Source organism: Lonchura striata, chromosome 3 (genome assembly GCF_046129695.1).
Source record: "Lonchura striata isolate bLonStr1 chromosome 3, bLonStr1.mat, whole genome shotgun sequence".
Classification (NCBI taxonomy): domain Eukaryota; kingdom Metazoa; phylum Chordata; class Aves; order Passeriformes; family Estrildidae; genus Lonchura; species Lonchura striata.
The window spans coordinates 46,223,136-46,249,722 of NC_134605.1; the positions used below are offsets into that span (position 1 = coordinate 46,223,136).

Below are 26,587 nucleotides of genomic sequence, written 5' to 3' on the forward strand. Positions count from 1 at the left end.
TTAACTCACATGGAATTTGGCCTTGTTCATAGCAAAAAGATACTGACTTGTGTTACTTGATTTTGGAGTGTTCTGTTCAGCAACTATGACATTCTTCAATATTGAAAATCTCAGTCTTGAAAATTATTTTGTTTTAGAATAGCCACATTTACTGTTTTTGTTTTCATTCATTAAAAACAAAACAAAACCTATCTATGAGTCTTTAAAAGAAGAAGGTAGGCATCTAGATCCAGTAGGTATCACATCCTCATTTCTGTGCTTTGGAAATTTCCCCCTCTATAACTGCAGAGCAGAAATAACAATTTCTTTGCATTTGTAACCACACTGATGAGACAAGTCTAATTTCTGTCCCGTTTAATTTCTAGGCTGCTTTAAGTGCTACAGATATGGCTTTGGCTCTGAATCGATACCTTTGCACAGCAGTCTTGCCTCTCTTGACCAGATGTGCTCCTCTGTTTGCTGGCACGGAGCACCATGCTTCCCTCATCGATTCCCTATTACACACTGTGTACAGACTCTCAAAGGGATGCTCTCTTACCAAAGCTCAGCGAGATTCTATTGAAGAGTGTTTGCTGTCCATCTGTGGGTAAGAAAATACTACTGGCTCTACAGGAATGCTAAATGATAAAGTAATCTGTGATATTTATAATACAGGAATGCAGAACTATGCCACCAGTAACATAATTAAAATTTCCCCCCCCCACCCCCCCGTAAGTTGATTGTGATAGTTTTTAAGATATTGTGTTCAATTTGCAGTTTTATTAATTACCAGTCATTCCTCAGTTCTCATTCATTCAGTCCTCAGTTATTCTGACATCACCAAATCTTTTAAATTAAAACCTTGGTGATTAACTGAGAGAATGCAAAAAGAAAAAGCTCTGGAATTGTGGAGTTATACATAGAATGGATTCCCATTTAAATAATTACAGCTGTGCAGATTTCTGGTTGATATTCAATAACTTATCTAATTCTATGTAGAGGTTTATTTATGGTGTGCTCCATTTGAAATCCTAATCAATGATTAGTGTTGTTTTGTCTCTTTGCTGAACAGCTTTGGGCAGATTTTGTTTGTGTCTCTCCAGGATCAAAACCAGTTGGTTATTATCCAATTTTTTATAAATTAAAAGGCTCAGTTATGAAAAGATGACTAGGCAAATATTAATTCAAGTTCTAGTTACAGTTGGCATTTAGGCTATCAGTTCACCAGAGGATTTGTTTTGGTATTTTTTTATCTTTCACCATGACTTTTTTTTTTTTATAGTGTGGATATGTGCCCAGAAATGACAGATATTTATATTATAATACTGTAAAAAAAAAATTGTAAAAATTTATCACATTTGATGGTATTTGATATGACCATTTAATATATATATTGCATTGATAGGGGCAAATAAAATTGACCAGATTTTACTATTTATCTGGAAAGCTTTAATGTCCATGCCATTCTAAAATTTATATTATAACAGTTTCTTCTGTCTTTCTAGTTGGTGCCCACTGCTGTGAATTGTTTAGGACATCTAAAGATATAGTTCTCTTATATCTTCATTGGTTTCTAAGATATTTTAAGAATCATTGAGAAATATTACAAGAAATTAACATTATATCTTTTTCTCATGGGCATGGTGATCTTAAATTCAGTTTGGGTTTTTTTTTTCCCCCTGATCTTCTCTGTCTATAGATCAGATGTTTTCTTGGCTTCTTTAAAGCATTGGATTTTCAGCTTGTTCAGAATATTTTCCTTGGTATACACTTGTTTGCTTTCTTCTGGACCCCTAGTACCCTAGTGCCACTAGGAAAATATTATTCTATGCATTTGAAGAATTTTAACAGCATAGAGATGATATGTTGCTTTTATGTATTTATAATTTATTTACATGAAACTGTGCTGGTACACCCTTTTGATATGGTTTGTCTGCTTTTAGGCAGTTGCGGCCTTCGATGATGCAGCATTTGCTGAGGAGATTAGTATTTGATGTACCTCAGTTAAATGAACATGCAAAGATGCCTCTCAAGGTAAAAGTAAATATTAGTATTCAACAGCATTCTTTATAACAGAATGCAAAAGAAAGTGGTTGCATGTAGAAGATTTTCTGTGATCTTTGTTATATTATTTCCACTCTGCAGTAATCTAAGCTCATAGTTTTTAAGGATAAATTGTTGGTTTAGGAGAACTTAAGTCTAACTTACATCCATCCACATGGAATTATAAAGTCTGGGTTTAATATTTGCTCTCCTTTAATTATTTCCTGTTCGTTTCAGCCCATGTGAAAACAGAGTAGAAAAATCCTTGGGTGCAGTGTGCAGAATCCAGTGTACAAAACATAACAATTTACAGTTTGTATGTGCCTATACTTTTTGCGTCTGCATTGGTTGTCCTTGCTCTTTGAAAAAAAGTCTCTTTCTCTATTGGTGGTGCCTGGAAATCTATTAAGTAATAATGTTTAGTAATAATGTTGCATTTTGTTTTCAGCTCCCAAAAGTTTAGCTGTATCTTTTTATTCTGATTCCTAATGCATAAGAAAAATGAGGGTTTTTTTCCTTTTGGAGCTGAGTCATTCCTTAAAGATTCCTGACATCATCACCACTTTTAATAAACCTCTGTTTCCATACCTTCCCTATTGTTTTTCAGCAGTTGTTATTTAATATATTTTTATGCTTTAAAAACACATCAGCACATCTGCAAATCTGATATAAGAAGAGGAGCTTAAATTGTTACTCTCAAAGCCAGGGCCAGCTGCCGAAGTCCTGGCAAAGACTTCAAAATTGGGTTATGCCCTCCCAGAAACCCTCAATAAAACAAAATATTCTGGAGCAGCCATTCTTCCATGTCTGTGAGAAAAACAGTCGATAATTTAGTATACTTCCCTGAAGGGGACTCTTCTAATGCATTATGGCAATTTATGTGTTGCTAAAAGCAAATAATAACTTGGCACTTCCTGTATGGCTTTAGTGCTACGGAGTTCATTTTGAAGGGGGAAGGAAAGAACCCAGCTCCTTGACATCTGTTCATCTAAAAGAACAGAATTTATGATACCAAGGGTCATGACTGCAGTGAGCTGCCCTTGTTGCTGAACTGAACAGTAAGGAAATAATCATTGGATCCTTTTGGCTAGTCAGGCTTTGTGAGAATACAGATGTGAAGAGAACCATGGTGTTAGCATGGACAAAAGATTTTGTCCATTGAGACCTAAAAGACTAATACTTCTGAAGAAATTGAACTCTTTATCTGAAGGTAGACCTATAACTTTTAAAAGGTTTCACTGACAGTAAACTGATTTCCAATTATTTAACAAGGGACTCCTACCCATATCTGCTGTGTTTCTGATTAGAAAGTATCGTGATACTGTAGTGTGCATTCATTATGGGCTTGTACTGGCAAGGCAGTTATAGTAATGTAAAGAGGCAGCTATAAGTTAATCAGACATCTGAAAATGTAATTTTGAATAGGAAGAGAGGAGAAAATTATGAAGGCAAATCAGAATACAGTGCTATCTACTGTGAATACATTTGCTGGTTTCTACAGTTAAAAATTGCCTCAGGTTTATGCAGCATGCAAATTCAAATCTGTGATGTTGTTCCTGTATTCCATATAGTTCAGACATTTTGGAATAGGACTGCCTTGTTTTTATTTCCTCTGAAATAATATTCAGTGCTTCATCAGGGATTTCTCTAAGACTAAACATACCTTACTCTCTTGACTAGGTTTAAAAACATATTAATATCTATTATTTTCCACATATAGTCCAAAAGCAAACTTATCTGGCCATTACATAATTGAATATAGTTAAAATTTTTAAAAAATATATTCAGCTCTTAGAGTTCCCGTTTCTGAGACTCCTGTGGTTCTACATAAATGATAAAACTTCTGTGTATTTACATCTTATATGCATCTAAGTTTTCTGCATTTTTTATTTAGTCATCCAACAATTTAAATAGTAAATAAATATTAACAGATTATTTAAATATGAAGATATATAAATATACTACATGTATTGCTTTGGGATTTTTTTCTGATCTGTTGGAAGTGCAAAAGAACAGTGCAGTATCAAGATTATATTTTTTGGCTATCAAAGTCTTCACTTTTACAGCTCAGACATGGGTTGGTTTTTTGTCTTTACTTATGCATATATACAAATTTATGTTATAATTGTCTGCATTTTTCCAACTTGAAACTTGTTCAGACTCGAGAAAAGGAAATAGTGTCAGCTCTTTACTGACTGTTACTTGCAATATTGAAAAAAAAAAAGCTTTGCAAAATGGTATTGAAACAAAGATAAAAAAGCTGCTCATTCTGGGTGTATATGCACCAATGATTTAAAAATATGTATACAACATGGCTTATTAATAAAAGTATAGAATTTTTTCTGGTAGCATCTGAATAATGTTTGAGTGCCAAAATGGAAGAACCTCAGCAGTTACATTTCTATTTGCTTTCAAAATATGTTCTGTTTCAGTTGCTGACAAATCATTATGAAAGATGCTGGAAGTATTATTGTTTGCCAAGTGGATGGGGTAACTTTGGTGCTGCCTCAGAAGAAGAACTTCATTTATCCAGAAAATTGTTCTGGGGTATTTTTGATGCTTTATCTCAAAAGGTAAGTAATTTTAGTATCCATCTATTACTGTAAAATCATTATTGTGTAACCTTTTTTCTTTAATCTGTAATTTTTACCCAGTTTATATCAACACTGTATCATACACTTTGAAGGAAAAAAATACAGGCTTTAGTAAATTTAAATCTTCCTCCTATAGCTTCTAATTTAATGTAGGTATAAAATTTTATCTCCTGATTAAAAATATTATAACACTAAAGCAATAATCTTGAGATTTATCTGTACAGATCTGTACATTTCTCTGTTTAGTATTGTACTTTCAGCACCCTTAAATCAATTGTGTGTTATACAGTAGTTTAATAATATGTCTTGGTATATATTTATTGTTCATTCTGTGACTATTTTTAACAAACCTGATTTAAATTTAATGAGTTTAATTTCAAATCTAAGTGTTAAGGAATGCTGTGTGTATTTTTTATGCTGTGCTGTCTTCCCAGCATCTGAAAAATATTTAGCGTTGTTACCAGTGAAGTCAACACTTTTCCCATTTACTTGAGCGAGATTAAGACTTGCTTTCTGCTTTGGACAGTCAGTTTTCTTTATTTTCAGAACAAAAACTCAGTTGCACACTGAGTAAGAAAGCCATTCTCTGGCTGCTTTTTCATCTACAGCTGCATCAGTTTCATCAGTTCCCTTTCCCTATTCACTTTCTGTCCTCTATGTGTTCCACAGAAGTATGAACAAGAACTGTTCAAACTGGCCTTGCCTTGTCTGAGTGCAGTTGCAGGAGCCTTACCTCCAGATTATATGGAATCAAATTATGTCAATATGATGGAAAAGCAGTCTTCAATGGATTCAGATGGGAACTTTAATCCTCAACCTGTTGATACCTCAAAGTAAGGAATTTGTTGCACCTGGGGTTTTTTTGATCATGAAAGTGTAAAAGAGGGGGTAGGAAATCTGTTGTTTGGTGTGATGTGAATTTAAATATTCTCTTCTGAATGCTTACTTTATAGATAAAATGGAGATATTAATATTTTTATTTATGCATTTATTTTAAATCAAGTAAAGCAATAACTAGCAAATTACATCATTAATTTCTTGGTCAACTTAGAACATTTTTAATGCATTTGTACTCAGGAGATAGAACTATCCAATTGTCTTTGCATGTCTGCTGCAAACAAACCAGCATGCTCTTAGAAGCTGAAAAAGTACACAAGTCTACATCATCCTTGTCATTATTAACATATGTCAAGACACTAATTCATATTTGTGTGAATGACAGTGTACCAGAAAATAGATTGTGCCTTCATATAATCTTATATAATATGAATACTGGGATTTGGGCAGAATAATCTTAATTCTCTCTAGGCAGCCCGGCTCTGGACCTGCTTTTTTAAGAATATTAGCCAGACAAATCACATAACTGAAAGGAAATTTTCTGCCCTGATTTTTGACTACAGCAAGTGTGCCATTTCCCTTTGTATAGAATAGTCTTACAGAAGCATGGCTATGGACTGTATTTTAAAAAATTCCCGTTGTGAAACATTTCCTCACTTGCCCCTGTGAGTTTTCTGCCTATATTAACATTCTGCATGCAGGGTACTGTCACCTTCCTTAAAGCATGTTTGTATATGTAATTACATCTAAATACTGCAGTAGAAGTCATAATCCAATCTGGAGCATAGAAAGGACATCAGTGGCCATTTAAATTAATTTTTCTAAGATGTTGTTAAAATACATGAAGGTTTAACAAAATTTCCTAATATTGTATTATCATTTAACTGAGTATTTATATGGTGTCATTTCAGAAAAAAAAAAATACAGGTAGCTGAAGGAGATTTGAAAAAATCAGAAAATGATATTACTGAAATTATATGTCACTTCATTGCTATAGGAGTCAACAGTTCTGTGATGTTTCAAGACAAAGACAGAACTGCTGCTATCATTGTAACCTCCAAATTATCCTACATTCTTTTAACTTGCATTGCCTACTAGTACTGGACCTATTTGTATGAAGGCATAGATAATAAGGTGTTAGTGTACTTCCAATTTTATTGCATTTCTGAAATTATTTGAAGTATTATAGCATTAATAGAGTTTCTCTCAAAATACAATCTTTCAAACAATAAAAATCTGCTGACAGTGCTGGATGAATGTTTTCTGACCTTTGTGTGTATGTGAGGCTCTTGCAAACTGTTACTCTGATATAATTTGGTTCTGCATTTTGCTTTTTCCACCTTAAGACAGAAAATCCAGACTTTTATTTCACAGTAGATGGCACTCTAACACTACTCGTATTGAAATCCTTTTTCTTAGGAGGGAAGTTATTTCTATTTCATCAGTGATCAAAAGTAGTTATTCCCTTTCATTTGTAGCAATTCTGATGAAATAAATAACTGATATTTGATAAATATTTTTAATATATAAAATAGATAATGTTTCAAAAAGGATTGTTAGACAGTTTATAATGGACATGTATAGTAAGTTACTACCATATTTCTGAAACTATAGGTTGTATTTATGGCTCTAATACTAAGAAAATACAGGACAAAAATCACTAGTGCTTGATCTCATTATTGATTTTTCCCTGCACACACTTTTAAAGAAGTCAAATTCCTACAACAGCTGTGGTTTTCATTCAGTGCCCATGAAATAATACAGATGTCTTCCTTGATTTAATTGGGCCTTGGAGCAAACTGTATGTGAAAAGAAGAGCACAGGAAAGGGTGTGTGCATTATTTATTATTTATTTTGAAGTTTTCTTTACAACAAAAGCATTCAATTTTAGCCTGTGTGGTATAATGTTGATTTTCTTTTTACTTTCAGCATTACAATCCCTGAAAAGCTAGAATATTTCATTAACAAATATGCAGAACATGCTCATGACAAGTGGTCAATGGAAAAGGTAACATCTACATTCTTCTTAAAGCAAAATCATATTTTTATTTGAAGCAATTTAATCTTTAAAATATTATGAATGCTCTTATTTTTCATGATGTTACAAGTTGGTATGTAGGTAAGATATAGATATACTATTTTATTGAAATAGATTTATGTCAAAGTTTCTTAAATGAGTATTGCAAAATAGTATTTAATAATTTCATAAATTTTCTGCTGACTTTTGAGTAAATATACTTGGTAATTGTTTAACAGTTTTATGGACCTGAATTTTCTTATTTTTATCTAATAATCTCTTTATCTTTTTTATTCCTTTGTTCATTTTATTTTTCCAGTGTTTAAAAAAAATAGTTTCTCAACTGTAGTACAGTATTCCTTTTTATAAAAGTCTTTGAAAGAAAAATATATTGATATGGTTGCTTTAGTAATTGTTATTTTGCAAAAAGATGGCATGCTGCATGATTAATATTTTAATTTGTAAATAATATAAATGTTGATTGAGAAAATAGTAGAAAGGAAACTTCAAGAGAACATCTCTGCAGAAGCATTAATTTCTACTAATAGAAAGGATTTTTCATAATTTTCTTCATTTCCCTATTTTATTCTTCTTATTACTGTTTTCAGTTTGCCAATGGATGGACTTATGGTGAAACATTTTCTGAATCTGCAAAGGTGCAACCATTAATGAAACAATATAAGTTGCTGTCTGAAAAGGTAAGGGATTTGTTCATGCTTGATCCAGGGTTGCTAAAATATCACTGAAAATACTGCCTTGTCTTTTCATCATTTTAAGAAAAAAAATATTTACACTATGTCAACTAATCTGTGTTGCCTTACTCAAAATCCTGAAAAGATATAGAAGGGTTTCATTGTATAATAAATAGGCCACTCAAACTTTTTCTCACAGAGCTGAATCTGCATGGCATATCTTACGGTGAAAACAAAATGTGGTACTGCCAGTAAGATCATACAGGAATGCCCTCTTGCTTAGTGAAGACAGGTTTAGGCTTTGTCTGGTCTCCAGCAGAAAACCACATCTGGAGAACTTGATATAAATGAAGCAATGCTGAAGGAAGCGGGTTTTTTCAGCATAAAGAGGAGAAAGCTGCTGGAGATATGGTCTTGGTTTCCTGGTTCCTAAGCATTAGTTACAGAGAAGATGGATGTATTCTCTTCACAGGAGTGCACAGTGACCCAGCAAGAGGCAATGGCTGTATGCTTCTTTAGCAGAAATACTTTCTAAAAATCCTTTGTATCTTGACAGCTTAAATGTTGGAATAACTTGCCCAAAGAGGCAGTGAAATCACCTGCATGTTGAAGGCATGACACAGCAAGACCTAGATAACCTAATCTTGATAGCCCAGTTAAGTACCTTTTCTGACCTCAGCAGAAGGTAGAAGCAGAAGATGTTCAGAGTTCTCTTCCAAAACAGACTTGTTTATGATTCTGTGATTATGGTTTTTGGTTCATGTAGCAGATAAAACACTCCTGATAATTTCTGCTCAACCCTTGATTTCATGCCATTAGCACATGAGATCATCATCTTCCTGCAGGGCCAGAATTCTTCTCCCTGCCTCTGAAATGACAAATAAATGTTTTAATATCTATATTATTTATTTGCATCATTTCAATAACCCTGAGCGATAATGGATGAATCCAGCACATTTCTTTGCATCTCAGTATAACCAGGAAAGGGTCCAATAGTTACTTTTTGCTTGTACAGCTACATATAAACAAGTTAATTATTGCATGTGCATTCTTCTAGGAGAAAGAAATTTATCGATGGCCAATCAAAGAATCACTCAAAACCATGCTGGCATGGGGATGGCGAATTGAAAGAACACGGGAAGGAGATTCCATGGCACTGTATAATCGGACACGTCGCATATCTCAAACCAGTCAAGTGAGGAGCTGCTTTCCTATAAACCTTGTCCTATTCTCTATTAATAATAACTTCCTTTTGAAATGAAGCCTTTGAACTTCTAGGCTCTATATGTTTGTATACGTGCATATGAAAATAATATCACACATAGGAGAAAAGCCTGGACACTTCTTTTTAAAGCAAGAGGTACCTGTTACTGCATAATCCATAGAGAAAAGCCTATCAATGCTTCTTTTCTAGCCATACTTCTTTTGTCAGTGGCTTGTCATTCAGGGAACCTCTGTCACTTTTTATCCTTCTTTGCCATTTGTGTCCATATCATGAGGAAACCTCTGACAAATTTCAACTGTAAAAACAAAGAATAAAAAAATGGTGATATTTTCTAGATGGCAAGGAGGGACGGAAGGTAAAAGATAATTACTTATAGGCTCTAGTCTTAAATGTAGAAATAAGGTTGAAAAGCTAAATTAAAAGTTTATTTTTGCCTGAATTCACCTTAAACTAGATTGTATGAGATTTTGCCTAATAAAAAAAAAAATCTTTAGATAATGCAGAGATTTAATCATAACTTTATCATCGTCTACAGTAAGTTCAAACTCCAAATGAGTTCAAGTGAAATTTGTATTTAAATGAACGGAATTTGTGTCTGATGGCCATCTGTCTTTGGGAACAAACTCTGTTGCCCTTCACCTAATTCTCACTGAAGTTCACCACCCCTGATATATTTTCAGCTGGGCCACAACAGACCCTTTTGCTCTATAGAGATCTACAAGTGACTTTTTCCTTAAATTTCTTAATTACTTTCAGTATCTTGTTAACATTAACTTCTTTGTATTAAATGCTTGTATAACTCCACTTTTTTTGCACATTTGTCATTCAGATCTCTGTAGATACAGCCCATGGTTACACACCTCGAGCAATTGACATGAGCAATGTCACCCTCTCCAGAGATGTACATGTAAGTCAGAAACACCTAAAATGCTTATGGTTTGTTTTACAATTGAATTTTGTCAGTTTTGCTAGTTTATTTTAAACAATTTTGGTACCAAATATTGCCTATTTTGATATGCTTTGAGTTTGGTGGGGACTTTTTGGTCTTTTTCATTGACCAAGTGCTCTCTGATACACTGTTACTTTGAAAACATGGTTCATGTTGAAAACCTTCAAAATTTTTTTAGTCATGGATTGAGTTTCCCAGTTCACTTTGTGAACATTTATCATTTTGAAGAGAAACCTGTTTAGAAAATTTTTCTGTTTCCCATTCATTTTTGATCATTTTTACAAAGCATTTTTTAAACATTCTTTTTTTACACTAAACTGAAGGAATAAGATCAGGAACCATTAAGTACTGAAGGATAAGTATACAGAATGAAGGAATTGGAGGTAGGATTTTAACAGATGTGTCAGTAGGTTGCTGTTATTTGGACCAATATGTTTTAGTTGATGGTCTGTTCCTGTCATTAGATAGGATTTTTTTCATGGTGTTTGTTGGATTATGGAGCTAGGTTTTACAGTCTACTAATTTCCTGTGAGTATAATTGCAATGGAATGTAGGCCTATATCAAATAACTTTAAATTAGTTAGCAGGAGCATTTGTACCAGTCTAATGATGGCAACATGGTGTTCAAAGCTGATTACAATTGAGTCCTGAAACACATGCTTAACTTCGCCCATACTGAGCTTTGCCATAGTGCAAACAAGCAGTGGTAGTAATTTAATTGACTAACTGTGCAGTATGTACTCTACTGTACCTCTAAAACAAATTCTCACATTGGATTTCCACCCCTTGATTTCTGTCTTGCAGTTTCCAGTTCCATACTTGTAGCCGTTTTAGATTGCTGACTAGCTTTAAAAGAATTTTCTGCCAATTAACTGTCAGTAGACTGCTGATCATTCCAAAGAATTCATGACATTGATAGGTAATAACTGCCTCTACCATTATGTTCTTGTTTCAAATTGATGACAAAGACTTACAGTTATGACATTTAATGTTTGTATAAACTCAGTATAGTTTAAAGGCTTTGCAGACTTTGTTTAATGCTCAGGAAACAACTCATAAGGTGACCATCGTCATAATATTATGATGCAGTAAACCAAGCCCAGTTAAAAATAACCTTCCTGTCACAAGTCACATAGAAAGGGCATTGGAACTTCTGTTAGTCCTTTGCTTACTTTTTTATCCTGTACCCTCTAACTCTTGTCATTACTTGTATTTCCTTTGGAGCCCTTAGTTATAAGGTAGAGCTTTTTGGCTTTATGATTCATATGCTCTATGAAGAGAGGTCTTTGAAACCACCTTCAGAATCTGTTATTTAAAAGCTAAACAAATCTAATTAAAATGCAATTTCAGCTATCAATTGTCCTGATACAGATATTGAGAAAATATTTAAACATGTTGGGTGTTACTGAGATCTGAGTTTTAAAAATTAACTATGTGTCATTTTGAACATTTTAGAAAATGTTTAATATCTTTCAAGTTGGAGTTCAGCGTTAGCTAGCAAGAATCATTACCATGTCTTAAACTGTAAGTCTGCAAAATACTCTTCATTTTGGTCTTAAATCACCTGGTCACATCCTAGTTCCATGAGCAGTTAGGTCTTGCTCTAAAAGCATCTTCATAGTGCTCTGCTTTGCTAGGTGCTATGAAAACACAGACTACTGTGCATCCTTTTAAGGTCCTAATTGGAATTATCAAAATACCAGGATCAGAGTGTGCATGACAGAAGGCACCTACCATACACAGCAGAAATGTATCATAATTTATTCACTGGAAAAAAGTTTAGGAAATAGATTGTCTTGTGGACAGATAAGATATGGCTGAAGACTTTCTCAATTTGTGAGTAATCTCACAAATAAATAAATTGGTATTGAGCAATACTCCTTACTCAAAATCGTTACTGAAGATGGGAAGGTCTCTGTAGGACCGTGAAAGAAATGTAAAGTGAAATCTGCAGTAAATTCCACCACTCTGTACAATTAGAGGGTACACAACCAGGAGGACAATAGAGGTGAGTGTAAAAAGTTGTTTCATGTTAAAACACTTCCTGCTGGGTAGATACTGGAGAGCTTGTCTTGTTTAATTTTGGTCTAGCTTCTAGTTCACCAGCCTGAATAAGTTTGTTTTATAGGAAGAATACATAGACTAATTTATGCTCTAAAGTGGTTGGTGGTTTTAACAGCGTGGACACACAAATGAGCACAGTATCCATGAAGAAGCTTTATCCATAAATTCATAATTAGTCTGCCACAGCCAGCAATAGCAATGTTGATGCAGTCCTCTGGCTTGCTGTTCTCTCTTTCCCTGGACAGTGCCTTCAGAGGGATCTTTTGGGTCTTGTTTTCAGAATGAAGTCCCCCATCTGACACTCCAGTACTATTTCCAGACTATTCTCCTCCCTGTGGTTCTTTGTTTTCTGCAATAAGAATTCTTCAGCACCAGGTTCCTGACTCTTATACCCATGCTGATTCTACCCAAATTCTATGTATTTTTTCAGTAAAAACTTGTTTTCAGTGAACCATTACAGTGTATTACACTCCCAAGAGAACAAAACTTGCTACTTAATATCAACCAGAAACTTGTCCTTCTTGAGAGTTATTCATTGCAGCTGACATCACTAAGCTCTCCATTCTCCTAAGGCTATGGCTGAGATGATGGCTGAAAACTACCATAACATATGGGCAAAGAAAAAGAAACTGGAGCTTGAAGCAAAAGGTAATGTTAACTATAGGTATTTACAATATTTTAAGTTTTCTGTGGCTGCCTTCTGCATTTCAGAAAACGTTAAAAAGAAGAAAAAGGAACAGCAAATTTAAATTGACAATGAAGAAACAGTGAAGTATCTGTTCCTGACTGTGATTTTTAGTGCCTGAATGTTGTAATCGTACCCATTGTAACTGTTCTTGTTTGAGTAGTTTATCAATTCAAATATGTCAAGGGAAGGAAACACAAAGGTTGTAAATTAATTTAAGCACATTAATCCATCTTCCTTCTAGCATTAATCTTTCAGACTATTACCCAATGGACTATGATTTCATTTGTATTGCTTCTTTTATTGCAGGTAGATCTGAAGGGTGTTTACAAAGTACTGCACATATCGTGTGTTGAATTGACAAAGGGGGAAAACCTAGAGCAGATACTTGATTCCATATACATTTTGCATGTTCTTCATGATCTCTGCTTACCTAAACATTTTTTTTTTCTGTTGTGTAATTTACCATTTTTCCTTGGTGTTAAAAGCATTTATTTGTTTGTGTTAGAGCTGATTTTCTTTTTTCAGACAGCACTATATTAGCACATGGAGAAAACAAGTTCTCAGTTGCAAATTATTGAAGCTAGGGTTTTACCTTATCTGAACATGTCTAGTTGTATATTGTATGCACCAAAGTTGGTCTAAATTTGTAAAATTCCAGGAAAGGTGTATCAGTTAAGGTTTCAAAAAAAAGCAAAGCTCTCTCTGGAAGTGCCTTTGATAATCACTTTATATTTCCATGCCTTTAATTATATTTTCCCTTAATATAATTTTTATATTATTCCTTTTCTGTAAAACCTTCCTCAAGATGGGTCAAATTTGGGAAGTCATAAGCTAGAGAAAAATGAGATATTTCAATATTTCAACTGCATTTCACAGCTTTGAAAGCAGAATTTTGCCTAAGAGAAGCACGTCAGTGAGAAAGAATACTGTACAGTGTTTGAGGTGTTGTGCAGCATGGGAAGGCTGGAGCTGGCAGTAGTGATTGAAGGACAGGCTTCTGATGGAGAGGTTTTGTATGTGAAAAGTAGATGAATTTGTCAACTGAGCAAAACTTGGCCTTCAAAAACTCTGAGGGTTTTCCTCCATTATATTCATATGCTAGTCTTTTTATCTTTTTGTCCATGTGTAAAGAAGAGAAGAATAATGTGGATTTATGTGCGTTTTGCCATCTTCAGCAGTCCTGTGGTACAATTACATAGTGTTGGTGATAAGAGAATAAAATCCAATCATCCCAATTTTAAACACTATTTCCTAAGACAAATCCAGACTAAACAAAAAAACCTATCCACCATCAGACTTGCCCACTATGTTTTCATCTTGCCTGTACTTAAATCGATTTGGGCAAAACTAATTGAAAAATTCAGAATATGTACATTTAAAATCATCCAATGGTATGTCTGCAATATCTTCTACAGAGAATTTGTTCCTTTTAGAAATGATTATTATTTTTAGATACTTTCTTTAGTGTTTTTTTTTTCCAAGATAAATCTTAACATTACCCCTACAGTTTCCTGAGGTTTTGGAGAAATTGCCATACGAATTTATTGTGTTTTATTATGCAATGATGACTTTAGAAGTTGAACTCCTAAGAATATTGCTTTTTATGCAGGTATTTATATTAATAATAGCAATTTTATTTTCTTTCCAAATTAAATATCTACATGCAGTAGATATCAATACATCAGATTTTAGTAAGCAATACAATGAGATTTATACTTTTTACCTTTGGTTTTGCAGCAGTCTTTTAATCCTACTGGAGACTAGTGTGAAGCATGTTTGAATGATGTATTCTAATTTTCTGTCTTTATTGCTATAAAGTAGAACTGTATCACTTTAATATATTTTTAGATACTTGATGAACCTTGTCATTAGAATGTTCAAAGTCAGGATTTCATGTATATTTATATAATTGCTTATATGTAGGTTTTCTTAGGAAATGAAGTATTATTTACTGAAATATTTCCAGTTTCATTAAATTAAGTTGTAGTTATAATACATGTTTGTAACGGTTAAGCATTTTTTTCTTCCTTAAGGATTTTTTGCAACAGGTTCAGCATATTTAACTTGTACTTGCAGCAAATATGTAAGAACAATGTAACCATATCTCAGTTTCTATCTGGATACTTTTTAAAGTTTGTGTAAAGAAACATACAAGTATATTGTTATTTCAGACTAGAATTTACTGTAACATGCTCTTTATTATTGTGATAGTACTTTTACATATTGGGACTTATGTCAACAGATAACTCTTTTATTTTTAATTCTCTTGATGCTCCATAGTAGGAGGAGGCAACCATCCCCTTCTTGTTCCTTATGATACACTCACAGCCAAAGAAAAAGCCAAGGACAGAGAAAAAGCACAGGATATTCTGAAATTTCTACAGATTAATGGATATGTTGTCTCCAGGTAATTCTCAGTTCAGTATTAATGTCACAGAAGGTATCTGATAGTCCTCAGTGGTCTGGTCTTTTTTGTTTTGTTTTGTGGTTTGGTTGGTTGTGGTGTGGTTTTTTGGTTTCTGTTATTGCTTGTTTTTTGGGGTTTCTTCTATCAAACTAGAACTCTATGATATTTTTTTTTATGTTTCAGTATCTGGGAATAAGGATCAGTTCCTTCATATAAAACATTGTAAGGAAGAAATGGATTACAGAGTTAGTAGCAGGGTTTTTGGAAGGCATGGACAGAGTTCTCCAGAATCTCTGCATGTCTTCTACCTTCCCTCTCAATAATGCAGCTTTTTCTTTCTGGCATGTATCCATGCATCCAACTGTTAGTAAACTTACTAGTTTTCTACATTGATGGAATTATTAACTCTTAGTTACAGGTTCATACACATCTTCAAGCATATGTCGCTCTCTAAAGGAATTTCTAGACTATTGGTTAGTTTTATTTCTAAAACATATGACTAGTTTATTTCAAATTAGTTCATTTACAGTATTATTAAATTATTTAAAAAGGGAAAAGTGTTGTTTTAAATAATTTTTTAAACAATCCACACTGTAAATGTAATAATAGTGAATAGTCAGCAGAATAACATACATAATTAATTTTAATATGGTTGTTTTTACCTTCTAAATGTAGCATCAATAAAATTTTAATTAAATTGGAGTATTTTCTGTATTATCAGCATGATTTAGGAAATCAGAATCTCTAGAAAATGCTGAAAGCATATCTGAGCTTTGCATGATTTGAACATTAGTAAGTGAATGAAACAGTCACTGAGATCAATTTAAGTAATCACTGTGAAATTAGCCTTGCACATCTACCTAAAATCTACCTATTTACATTCTTTTCTATCAAATATGAATTCCAGCCTGATTCTGGAGTCTCACAGTTAATCTAATAATTTTGGTAAAATCTTTTGGGTTAGCTGGAATAACTAAGTTTACTTCCTGTCAGTGCAGTAGCATGTACAAAAAAGGATATCAGACAGCAAAGGTTTTTTCCTTATTCCCTGTCAATATTATCAGATGTATTCAGGAGTAATAACCCTTTTTATTCCTGTTAAACACAAGTGAAAAGTGGCTTTTGGTGGTTTTTTTTGGGAGTGGAAGGCTAAGAGGGATGGTAAAATAACCATTAATTTGGACACATCCATAGTCTAGTTGCTAGCTCTTGCTACATCTGCACCCTCCTGTGCTGGTTAAATGCAGCCTTTCCCATGATTTACTTGCTGCACCTTTGACAACTGCCTTATCTAAACAAACAAGGGCCTGATTCTTGTTTTAGTTTGGTCTGCTCACCACTGTGCTGTCCGCCATATATGCCTTGCTCACATTTATTTGCAGTCTTTATTTGACAGTGACCATATGGGTCTCTGAATGCCCATGCAAAGTGTCTTTAGGAAAGACAGAAACATTTGCCTTCTGCAAAGCACATGGCACTCAGACCCACTGTAGCTGCCGATGCAGAAGCCCTCACTCATCTTACTGACACTTCTTCACATTAGCTGGAATTTTTTAGACCACAGCAGTCCCACCCCAGTGGCAGGCAACTGGCACTTCCAGTTTCTGGAGTTGCAGGCTCTGCTTTATGCCCTTGACTCCAATGGCTACTACCAAATGCACTTTTGGTATTTGCACCAAATGCACAAATGCCAGTCCCCTGCTGAAGCTTCCACTCTGGGCTCAAGGTCCGTAGGGCCCATAGAGATGTTTCCCAAAGCTGTGGCGTCTCCAGCTATTGATTCCTGAGACCTTCATTGACCCCATGTGTCACAGACCTGGGGGCACCTATACCCCAAGCCTGACTCCAGGCTATTGGCCCAGTATCTAGCTCATGCTGGATAGCAGCCAGTAGCTGCTATTTACTCCTGACAGCACATGGAATAAAGTGACATGACACAGAGATACGGGTATGAAAGCATTTAATAAGAATATAGGACAAACTCTAGTGATAAGGTACAGGGCTCAGTCAACTGATTAGACAAGCCACGGTTTACATGTGACCAGATAATTTGAAATCTGTTTTCATCTTGTTTGCACTTAGCTATTTCTTGATTCTCCCCTCCCGCCACCCCTGTAACGTCTGTCATTGCTTTGTGTACTAAGCTGCCTCAAATACTTCAAATTCTCATGTCCCTTCCTCTTAGGTGTTCCAAAGTTCAGGTGGCCCTCTCCAAAGTTGTATCTGAAGTTTCTTAATGGTCCCTTAGTTAGCGCACTTGAGACTTTTGTTCTCCAGCATTGTCTCCTTTATCTTTTGTCTACCAGATTTATATCTCTAGGTGTATGCTTTAATTTAAAGCATAAACGTGCAATACACAGGCAGTTCTATTTCATATACATGCATCAGGTATACTTTTTAAATTTGCAGCCCAGCTGAGTACCAATATATCTTGGTGCATGAGTCAGGGGGAGAGTAAGTGTGACTGATTCCCTTGCTGCTTAAGAATAGCTGTTTCATGTGCCATCAATTAAGTCCTGATCCTTCATAAACAAGGCTTGTGCCAATGCTAGCTTGTGGCTAGGGACATCATCACATGACATGGATTCAGCTTTGGAGATTCATTCTTGTGGAAAGAAGCTGTGTTTTTTTTTATATCAGGTTAGTAACTAAGATGGATGGAACATACTGGAAAAGCAATTCCATCACTTTGTTTTGGTTTTCCTCTGATTTTTCAGAAATACTGCGTAGCTATTCAGAACTTTTCCATTGCAAGCAGAATTTTCAGGAAAAGTCATAGTAATGGATATTTAGATTTACTTCTAGTTTGATTGTTTAAATGGAAGTATTTTTTCAGCTTCCAAAATTCCTCACACAAGAATCAGTCTCTGTAGGGAAATGCAAGATAGTAGAAGTAATGGAAAGCAATTATAATAATAGTGGATTATTTTGATTAACAAGTGTAATTTTTTTTCTAGCTTTCTGGTTGGGAAATCTACTTCTGTCTTAACGAATTTCTCAAAATATAAGTAAATTTGAGAGTGCTGTTTACATCAAACACAAAAAAAATCTTATATTAATAAGCACATAATCATTACCTGGGAAAATGGTATCAGACTACATGGAGAGGTAAGACTGCTTGGAGTCCTTTGTTATGTGTAAAAATTTATTTGCTTCCTTTTACAGAGGACTTAAGGACCTGGAATTAGACACGCCTTCCATTGAGAAACGCTTTGCCTATAGTTTCCTTCAACAGCTTATAAGATATGTGGATGAAGCCCATCAGTACATTTTGGAATTTGGTATAGTACCCCTTGCACATTTTTTAAAACAATTATTGGCTAAGAGGTCTGATGTTATAAAAATTACCAGAAATTTTTTTTTAAGATTGGTACATTTCTGGACTAGTTTTCTGTTTAATTTCCTGTAGTTGATGAAGATCATGAATTTTGGAGTAACGAAATTGCCTTTCATTTCAATTTCCCATTTTCATTCATCTAATTAAAAATTTTCAGGAAAAATGTATGACTTTTATTCTTTGAAAAGAAAACTAGCTGCCCCCTTGCATCTATGCATAAAATTATAATCTCTCACATGTGCACAATAATAGCTAGTGATCCTTTTTTAAGAGAGCAAATTAAACCAGTCATTTGTACATTTCTGAAATTTTCTCTCAAAAAGGGAGCAGAGAAACCTCTTCAACAAACTTCCACAATGGGAATGTTCTTTCATAAATACCCAGTACATTTTGTCAACAGAGCTATGAAAGAGAGAACTTTATCTGCTTTTGGTGAAGATAAAAAATACAAAAGTTTGGTGACCCAAGGCAGCTTCTTACATGATCAGTAAAAGCCAAAAAAGCCTGACCAGATGCAGCTTGTGTTGTGACCATGGGAGCTGTAATGACAAATAACATATACTGTGTCTCATAGTCATATATGCTGCAAATGACAGTAACAGGAACATCAGGGAGATTGAATAAATCAGTGCTCACCTAAAGACCAGTCTAGCTTTAATGTGGAAATTTGTCAGATTTAGGAGTTATATGCCATGGTTACTTACAATAAAAAAGGCTACTTCTGCTGCTATTCTTGATTGCCATGGCTTCATCATTCTTAATTACATAAATTTGGAATAACTGCAGGAATGGTGATGATTAAATACTGAAGCATTAGAAATATTGGTGGAACAAATACAGTTTGAGTATCTCAATAGATTAATGGAAAGAAGACATTAAATAAATGAGAAATAGTTTGGGAGCTGTAAGAGATTTTATTTTGAAAGAGATTTTGTTTTCTATAGTAAGGGAAGAGTGAAGCAATTTAAATTTCAGTTGGATATATCTAACCATTAATTTTATTATTTAGTACCAAGTTCATAAATAAGGAATGAAAATTCATGAATTCTGTTTCTCCTGGGAACAACTGGAGAAACGTGTTTTATTAGAATCTGAGTTCAGGTTTCCAAATTTTCACCTATAACAGGAAAATATAAACATAGCACCAGGTTTTTATCTCACAAAAACATCCATATTTCTTCAGACTGTGAGATGTCTACACTTTTATGAAGATTTGGGCAGTTATTTTTTATATATTTTATTTGATGTTACTTTTCCTCTAATGAGGTAGTCATAAAATGCCACTTTAACTAGTGCTTATACTGTTTGAGGTACCTTCAATCTACATCTAAAGATGACCAGTATTATTTGTTTATTGTATACATAAAAATGTAGAGTAGATTGTTATTAGGATATATGACAGGGAACTTACTTTTCTTCTCTCTGCAGATGGTGGCAGCAGAGGCAAAGGGGAGCAATTCCCATATGAACAAGAAATCAAGTTTTTTGCCAAAGTACAGTATTTTTTTGCTTATTCTTTGTCAACATAGTGATTAACAGAAGTGAGAACATATTTTCTAGCAACTGTTATTGTTATAGTGGTGTTTTTCTGTGTTAAATTCATACTTTTATTAATTAAAAACAGCAGTAATAAAAATAGCTTGCAAACTATGTGGGATGAAGTATAGATGTGAGAAGATTACAGGACTATATTTTTTATTCTCATTATTTCCTGCTCCATGATATGCAACTACTCATATGATATTATTCAAAAGCTCCCTAAATTTTCTGTTTTCCAACTTAGTCTAGTATTGAATATTTTTTATCTTTTACAGTCTTCAGGTGGGTTAATGTGAGCAATAGTTATTGGAATTAACACAGCTGTGTATGTGTCAGTGTCATGGTAGTTATTTCTCTTGTTTTAAAACCGTGCTGTTTTCTCCATCATGGAGTCACACAATGGCTGAGGTTGGAAGAGCGCTTTGTCAGAGAGCCATGTCCAGACATCTTTTGAGTATCTCCAAGGATAGAGACTCCACAATCTCTCTGGGCAATCTGTGCTAGTGCTCAGTCACCCTGACAGTAAAAAAATGTTTCCTGATGGTCTGAGAGAATCTACCATGCTTCAGTTTGTGCCATTGACTGTGGTCCTGTCACAGTTGAAAAGAGCTTGGGTCCTTCTCCTCTACCCCTTCCCTTCAGATATTTACACACATGGATGAGATCATCCCTGAGCCTTCTCTTCTCCAGGTTAGGGTCCCAGCTTCCTCAATCTCTTGTCATTTGAAAGATCCTGTAGTTCCTTAGTCATTTTTGTGACCCTTCATGGGACTCTCTCCAGTATGTCAATGTTTCTCATGTATTGGAGAGCCCAGAACCAGATACAGCACTTCAGATGTGGTCTCACCAGAGCTGAGTAGAGTGGAAGAATCCACTCTCTGGACCTGCTGACAAGCACTCAGTCTAGTTCAATCCACAATGCTGTTGGCTGCCTTTGCAGTTAGATTGCATTTTTGGCTTATGATTTGTTTTCTGTACACTAAGGATCCCCTGGTCCTTCTTTGAAAAGCTGCTTTGCAGCTGATTAGCCCTCCTTGTGTCCTGGCAATTGGACTTATTCCTCCCCAAGTGCAGGACTTCACACTTCCCCTTCCTCCTGAAAGCCATGAAATTCCTCTCAGCACAATCCTCCTTCTTCTGTCACGCTTTTTTTGCATTTTAAGCCAAGAAAGTCTGCTGATGTCTTTCACACATATAGGCTTGTATGATATTTGAATATTCAAATTTTTTTTAAAATTCATTACTGAATAAGAAATGGTGACTGCAGCATTTTCTAACCCTGGTACCCTTTGCAGTAAGTTGTTATTTCAATACCTTAGAGTACTACCATGTGGTATTATTTGCCAAGCTGATTGATTCAGAAGTTTGTATTCCACTCTCTTGAGAACCATGCTCCATATGGGAAGCAATTTCATATTTTCTTTAAAGCCATTTGTTTTGGATTTGCTGCTGGCTGACGCCTGTAGTGGGCACTGAGTAATAATCACCGCAGGAAGTAAACAGGAAAACAGGCACAATCCCTTAGTAAGTGAGATTGTTTTGGGAGTTTAATTTGAAAAATCTAGAACTAAGTACTGTTAGCATGCTGACAGTTGTAGGTGAATTTTTTAAAACCTACATTAAAAGGAACAAAAAACAATAGTTGTATTTGGTTATGTGGTATAGGAAAAATCTTAAATTGTGAGATAAAATTAAATGACACTTTCTGCCTTGTACTCCTCCTAAACAAAAATCCACAGATAAGTCCCAGTGATAATGTAATTTTTTTCTACTACCTTTCTTGATGACCTATTAAGTGCCTTGAATACTAAATAAACTTAGAGGAATAGCTATTAAAGAAAAAAACCAAACAGATGGAAGTTTTAAGACAGAAAACCTATTCGAAATCTCCTGTCTTTAGTTGTAGCTTACAAAGTATAATACAGAACATAGTAAAGAAGGTCCTGAGATAACCACTCTTTCTGATATAATTTCAGGTTGTGCTCCCTTTGATTGATCAGTATTTTAAAAATCATCGCCTGTATTTCTTATCTTCAGCAAGTAGGCCTCTCAGCAGTGGGGGCCATGCCTCTAATAAAGAGAAAGAAATGGTGACAAGGTAAAGCTTAAATTAATATTAATGTCTGTGCATATGTGTGTTGGTCTTTAAAGAGCAGCAGTTGATTGTGGGCAAGTGCAAAGTGGGAGGCACAGAGATATTTTTTATGTACACAGAAATTAAACATTTTTCACTTTCTTTTCCCGTTAGGAGAATTAATTGTATAAAATGGAGAGGAGTACTGAGTTATTATATGTTGTTTAAGAGGTGATGAATTTAGAATACAGGGAACTTCAGTTTATCTTTATATCCAACAGTGAAATGCTTGCACAGTCTGTGGCACAGGCTAAGAAATTATGTATCAGTTTTCACTGTTAGAAATAGTGAAATCATTATTCCTGCAAAATTTTATGTTAGATTTATAAGTCAAACATATATGTAGCTGAGTTTCAATAAGTATTTTTAATGTCCATCATAAAAATAAGGGAATTGCATTCATTCTGCTCTATGGTTTTATAAACAGTAATGAGTACTACTATCACAGAAATACTTGATTCTTTCCCTGAAGTTATTTTTTTTAAGACCATCTCTCTAAGAGGTTTTAATTTAATTTCAATTCTGTCTGAATTGAAACCCACATTTCCCAGTTAGTAAGGTAGATTGCAAGCTTCACATAGGATTTCTTGAATACCTGTAATGTATAATGGCATGTATAATGGTTGCCTTCTTGGGCATGAGCCATGCAATATTGAATTGCTGTATTTTGAGGCTGACAGCTAGTTGGTGGTCATGAGACATGTAGGGCTTGCAAGAATGTGTGAATGCTGAGTGAAGTTTTTATCACAATATTGAGCTCAAGTAAGTAATGGTTGTATTGACTTTGCATCATCTCATGGACTGATCTGAACTGGCAGCTTCTCTGAATGCTGTTCTTCAAGGGATTTAAAAACTGTATCAAAATGCATGCATATTAATAATTTTTCAGTCTATTAACTGCTAATTTTCTAACAGTATTTTTATAGTTGTTAAGTCATACCAATAAACTCACTACTTCTGGAATATGTCAGCTGTATCAGCATACCTGCTGCATAGAGATTCAGGATTTATGCACATATGCTCTATAGCTTTGCGAGATTCCTGAACATATAGTCCTGCAAAAAGACCAGAGCTGCTGCAATACTTCATTGGATTATGTGCCATCCAGATTTGTCAGCCAAGAAGAAGAAAATAGATGGATGCAGGGAAATCTTGGATGAGTAAATAGCTAATCCTATTGAGTGCACCTTCTACACAGAATTTGTTTTAAGCTGAGGGCAGTTCCTGGCTGCTTTCCTTCTCCAGTGAAGACAAACTTGCATTCATTAAGCTATGGAAGAGTATAATTTTGGACATTGATAATGCAGTGAAAGTCTTAGCATATGCAACAACCATTCCATTTTCAGAAAATGCAGTAAATCCAGATCTATTTTGCTGACAAATATGGGTCAGGCTTCTTTCTGAAATGTGGTGGCATTATATTCTGTTGTATTTGTAACCACCCTCTTCATGATTGGGTTTTTCAAATTTCTTATCAAGTAGACCATACTACAAGTTTTTGAGCTACCGTAGTTGTATGAAATTGGTTCTGAACATCAATATAGGTATTAGAAATTTGAAGTTATTTATTTATTTATTTGACCTCAACTAAAGACACTGTAGATAAGGGTTTCAGTCTCACTTTGTGAAAGTGTAGTATCTGCCAAATGGTACAGTCAGTTGAGTAACATTTGTATGTCGGAACATGAGATAGAGTGGTGAGCTATTTGTATCTTTTCCAGAATGAACAAAAAAGCTATATGATGCTAACATGCTTCTCTACATTTTTCCTGTTGGACTTGGTGATCCAAGATCCTCATAAAAGAATATTTAGCATAGTCTGCATCATGGAATAAGAAGTGAACCAAGATCCCCAAAAATGCACTAAGCAGGCTAATTTCTAAAATAAAGCAGTTGCTGTTGGTAGAGTGGATCACTGTGCATTGACTTATTAGCTGGATTCAATCCCACATTAACCTGGCTGTTGTGATTCTGGACATAAATATTTCCATTTGACACCGTGCTCTTGTCTGTCAATGGAACAGCATGTTCAGATCTCATCCATAGGCTGTGCAGATATGCTTATTTTATCTTTTGCTTTTAAATCAGAAGCTAATAAATAGCCAGTGTGCCTATTAATTAAGTAGCTTAATAAAATGACATGATGTTCATGTCATTTATAGCAGGTGAAGGGGTTTGCAGTATAAAATAATAACACCAAAATCAACGTTCATGATGAAAAGTCTCACACCAAAGCATATAATGAAGATTGATCTAATTCCTCCTTAATCTGGAGCCCAGGTCAATTTGGGTAGGGCAGTTTGCTTCTGCTTCTATGAATTAATGCTACATTTTACTTTTTTTTCTCAATGGAGTGCTGTTTGTCAGCACAGGAAATAGTTCAAACATGTGAAACAAAATCATTGATCATATTGTTTTTAACCATGTAAGAGGTCATATTAAAAAAAAAAAAAAAACCTGAAAAGAATTCTTGCTGTGTTCAAGTTTACAACATCCTAATTGAACTAGTTAAACATTTGTCATCACACACCTCAGTTAATCTGATTCCCTTGCCTTATGTTTTCAAATTGTTAGTGATATCCTGTATAGCGCAATGACCACATTTTACTTTTTAAAGCTTTGATGGTTATTTCCTTGTGGGTTATTGTATAGAACGCTTTTATATTAATTAGCTTTGCTTTAAATTTTTTGGTTGTTTTTTTTTTTTAATTATAATATGTGCTTATTTAACCATGTTTGTTAAGGATATGCACTTGAAAATTCTTTCTTTAGTATTCTGTCCCACATTCTGCTCAGACAATTGATTCTTTCTGCGTGACATCATGTTGCTTTTCCTGCTCATATATCAGCTGTTATTTTTTCTTTCTTCCCCTCCTGCCCCTTATTTTTTTTTTCCTTTTCCCTTCTCTTCTCTTTTATTTTTCTTTTGTCTTCAGCCTGTTCTGCAAACTTGGAGTTCTTGTCAGGCATAGGATTTCACTGTTTGGTAAGGAGACCCTTGACAAATACTAGCATGGCCATCACTTGGTTTTCTTTGCCATTTTTGCATTGTGTTAAGTCCTGGTTTGTTGCATGCTGCATGGCTGAAATGCATGGTCTAAACAGATCACCAATTGTTTAGTCTGGTAGGTCAAAGAATTTTTTCAGTGGAATAGAAAGCTTTTGTATTTTTCAGGTTGGGGAAGTTGGGGGTTGTTTAGTTTTCTGTGTTTCTGAACTAATATTTGGGTTTCATTATCATATCAAATAATTTTGATGAGTAAATTTAAATTACTGATTTGTAATGTTATTCTGAATCATTTGGGAAAAACATTTGACAATCAGAACTGTATATCTGTATTGGAAAGTCATTAAGAAAGATTTAGAAGTGGGCTGAAATGCATAGTTATGTTCTGTGGAATTCTTGAATATTCCCAGATGTGCTTGACTCCACATATGCATGTGTACTCTCCTTCTGGTATTATGTGACCTTGGCAGGAGCTTGGTATTTGTCTTATGCTATGTGAAAATCACTGAACTGAAGTCCATTTGAAGTCCATATCAAGTGTATACGTTATATGCAATGTGTAGCACAGTAATTTTCTTTCAAATTTTCTCTTAAGCCGTGGTGCTAGGAGAGCTGGAATAGTACATCCTATGCATACATGGCTTCTATGATGGATGCAGTGCAAAGTTCAGCATCCATGAACATACCTAATTGAGTAATTGTCTAGTGAATTAGAATTTGATTATGATAATACGCAGCTAACTCAATTCCTGCATATTTAATTCAATTTGAAGGGAAAGAACTCACTTGCTGCAGCAGTGTGGTGTTTAAAAATTTTACACACCATTGTGAAAGCCATTAAACTAAGAAGAAAAATTGGAAGGTTTTTTGGCATAATTGCTTTTAAATATTTTAGGCAGAGCTGAGTGGATTTGCCTATAAAGCCAAAAGATCATAGGAGGCATGGAGTTATTTCTGCAGCTATGTAGCATTGTTGCAGCTTTTTTTGGAGGGTGTAATATTTCACAAACCTACACATAAGCTCTGATTTACACCCTAGTTTGTTTCTTCAAAGAGATGAACTAGCTCAGGTATA

General features: G+C 34.5%; 1 protein-coding gene across 6 annotated transcripts in view; it reads left to right on the top strand.

The window, feature by feature from the left end:
* RYR2 (ryanodine receptor 2) overlaps positions 1-26,587 on the top strand; it is a 381,271-nt gene that overhangs the window by 270,986 nt on the left and 83,698 nt on the right. For 3 of the 6 annotated variants that reach the window (XM_021527067.3, XM_021527070.3, XM_021527069.3), the window contains 14 exons: positions 366-586; positions 1,923-2,013; positions 4,455-4,595; positions 5,286-5,449; positions 7,383-7,461; positions 8,079-8,168; positions 9,220-9,357; positions 10,217-10,294; positions 12,973-13,048; positions 15,369-15,495; positions 18,661-18,776; positions 20,261-20,325; positions 22,348-22,469; positions 25,442-25,491. In XM_021527067.3, the coding sequence (XP_021382742.2) occupies positions 366-586; positions 1,923-2,013; positions 4,455-4,595; positions 5,286-5,449; positions 7,383-7,461; positions 8,079-8,168; positions 9,220-9,357; positions 10,217-10,294; positions 12,973-13,048; positions 15,369-15,495; positions 18,661-18,776; positions 20,261-20,325; positions 22,348-22,469; positions 25,442-25,491 (1,558 nt within the window). The remainder of the gene's footprint in view (positions 1-365; positions 587-1,922; positions 2,014-4,454; positions 4,596-5,285; positions 5,450-7,382; positions 7,462-8,078; positions 8,169-9,219; positions 9,358-10,216; positions 10,295-12,972; positions 13,049-15,368; positions 15,496-18,660; positions 18,777-20,260; positions 20,326-22,347; positions 22,470-25,441; positions 25,492-26,587) is intronic. The other 3 variants (XM_021527068.3, XM_021527071.3, XM_021527072.3) reach the window with 1 other exon arrangement.